Here is a 2,789-nt window from a genome sequence, read left to right as displayed (position 1 = left end):
ACGAGAATACTAATCAAAAATGAAATTATATACTTAAATACCAACTCAAAGAGATTATGCTAATTAATAATATTAACATAACAAAATGATATAAAGTAGTATTAATAAGATTTTAATTTTAAAAGTCAATTGAGTGTATTGAATAAATAATTAATTGGAATTATTAATATGAGTATAATGAAATCAAAAATAAATAAGAAAATGAAACTAGATCAACTGAAGATATAATGTTTATTAATTGTGTTATTACTAATGTAAAAATTAATGAGTTTAGTGAATTTAAATCAATAAAATAAAATTTCATCATAATCAATAACGAATAGTTGAATGAGAATTTAAATATAAATGTTTCAAATGAGAATTTAACGAATATAACAGTCATCTATTTTAATTATAAACTCTCTTTGTATTATTTCTTCTTTCAGTTTCTTCTTTCTTTTTATTTAATAAAAAACATACTCATTGTGTATGAATATTTCAAATAAAATAAATCAACATTGAATTATTTCCATTTTTAATTTACCATTTCATTCATTTTAGATGAACGAAATGTTCATATTCTTCATTGATTTGTTTTTATTCTTTTTTATTTCATTTTCAATCATTCAAGATTGAATCATTTCATTTCAATTACTATAACATATCCTTTTAGTGCAAAGAACATACTAAATTTTATTGATTTAGTACTGAGTAATGTTATTGTTTATTGAAAGAAAACTAAACAAGAAATAAACGTTCAATGTGTTGTATTGAAGAATAAAATTCAATAATCATAAAATATACAATAAGAAAATGAAAAAGAATTATAACGTAAAAAAATTCACTAAAATGAATAAGAAAACACAAGTAAATAGAATAATAATAAAGAAACTACAATTAAGAAAATGAGAATTATAAGAGAGAATGAAATTAAAGTAAAAATAAGAAAATAATGAGTGAATTGAAAAAGAGAATATGAAGAAATAAAAGATAAATAGACAAAGTAAAGAAAAATAAGATATGACAAGAAGTATATTCAATCCGAAATAAAAAGATAAAGGAAAAAGTTAAAGAAACAATTAAAGTAAAAACAAAAGAAAAGAGTAAAGAAATAAAGAAAACAACCAAAACAAAGAAATGAATAAAACATAAAAGATTGAAGGATAGTAAATAAAAAAAGAAATAAAGCAAGAAAAAAAAAACATGAGAAAAAGAAGAAACAGAACAATAAATGAAATAGAAATTAAAACAAATTGTTAAATAAAAAGTTAAATAAAAAATTGAGAAATGAATAAATAGAAGGCATAATAAAATAAAAAACACTTATATAAAAAAATGAGTTAGTTAAGTGTTATTAGATTTATTTTCTATTGTTTTTTGCTCACTAAAGACTACTCTCATCCCTGAGCCTAAGAATGTTTACTCAACCATTACTCACTTATTCTTTAGATTTTCATTGTTAAAAAGTATGAATTTCTATTCTTCATTCCTTTTTTATTCCAGAATAAAGTCTTTTCAATCGTCATCAAATTGTGAATTAAATATTTCTTATCTACGTTCATGTCTGATTCTTAGTGTGCAATAAAATTACTTATTCATTACTTTCTTATTTTATGTTGAGATATCCTTACCATGACATTATTATGAATAATTTCATTTAGTCTCAACAACATCCAGTACATGATTTTTCTTTGATAATAAATTATATTAACAAATATACTTGCATCACAACAAGAGATAATATTACTGTCTTTATAAATACCCAATCTTCTCTTATAATTATTGATATTCAATCTTAATAAGTAAAAGTCATTGCCATTCTTGCAATATTTAGTATATATTTTCTACTAAAGGCAACTTCATAACCAGAAAATAAGTGGTAATTTAAAGCATTAACTTCTTTTATTGTTCTGTGAGGTGTTTCTGACATGTATTTAGACTCCCCTGAATTAAAATGATTAAAGAAAAACAAACTTTCAACTAATAAAAAACGTTAATTAGAAAATGATGTTAGAAGTGAAGAAATAAATGATTTCACACCAGAAATATTAGCAAATTGTGGGAATAACCCAGACAAAATCCACAAAAACAAGGGATAAAGTTTTTTCATTGCCTTATCTTCAATACTCGTTGTAATGCCATTTAATAATGAGTTAATATCTCCACAAACATTTTCTATCTTTAAAAGAGTAGAAGGTACAGAGAACGTATTTTTTAATAAATCAATTCCACCTTCTATTTTAAAGTTACCTTCAATTGGTTGGATTTCAAGGAATTCCAAATTGATAAGCATAGGAGGTGGTGTAATTTCTTGAACAAATTTTGGAAGGGGATTGTTTTCACCTGAACATGACTTAATCATTGAATAAAGTTGTTTTAGTATTTTAACACTTAGTCGAATATTTAATTTACATCCATTATTGTAAAGACCAATTGAACATCCCATTTCATCTTTAGCTCCATCCAACTTTTTAGGGATAATCGTTTTAAAAGCAATTTGAAGTGGGGTTTTTGTGGTGTCTAATTGAAAGATAGGTTCTTTTTCTTTGTTTGAACTAATATTAACTTTGTATAAATTGCAACATACATCTGTGCCTCCATTATTATCTACTACAACATTCATTTCCATATGTTCAAAATCAACACTAAGAAAATCTTCTTTTTCCCTTGTTAATTTGAGGTGAATAGTAATAACTTTTATTTCAATAATACATGATGTTTGATTAGTATTAGTTTCTTTTTTTTCTTGAGTATTTTCAGTTTGTTCATTTCTGTAAGTTTTTAAAAATGATTCATTTTTCTTGTGTTTT

The 2,789-nt window shown here is 23.2% G+C and overlaps 1 protein-coding gene across 1 annotated transcript, besides 2 other annotated features; it reads right to left on the bottom strand.

Annotated features, from left to right (window-relative positions):
• Positions 1 to 1,310: 1,310 nt before the first annotated feature.
• Positions 1,311 to 1,391: a repeat region.
• A 409-nt stretch (positions 1,392 to 1,800) lies between these two features.
• Positions 1,801 to 1,910: a repeat region.
• Positions 1,911 to 1,972: 62 nt separating this feature from the next.
• EHI_150970 (uncharacterized protein) lies at positions 1,973 to 2,602 on the bottom strand (the record flags this gene model as incomplete). The annotated part of the gene is made up of 1 exon (XM_001914432.1): positions 1,973 to 2,602. One exon carries the CDS (start codon positions 2,600 to 2,602, stop codon positions 1,973 to 1,975), a length of 630 nt encoding a protein of 209 aa, XP_001914467.1.
• Between the last annotated feature and the right edge of the window lie 187 nt (positions 2,603 to 2,789).

Source organism: Entamoeba histolytica, genomic scaffold (genome assembly GCF_000208925.1).
Source record: "Entamoeba histolytica HM-1:IMSS scf_1104750518575 genomic scaffold, whole genome shotgun sequence".
NCBI lineage: Eukaryota > Evosea > Mastigamoebida > Endamoebidae > Entamoeba > Entamoeba histolytica.
Note: the sequence above shows the minus strand (reverse complement) of the source record. Positions and strands in the feature narration are given on the sequence as shown.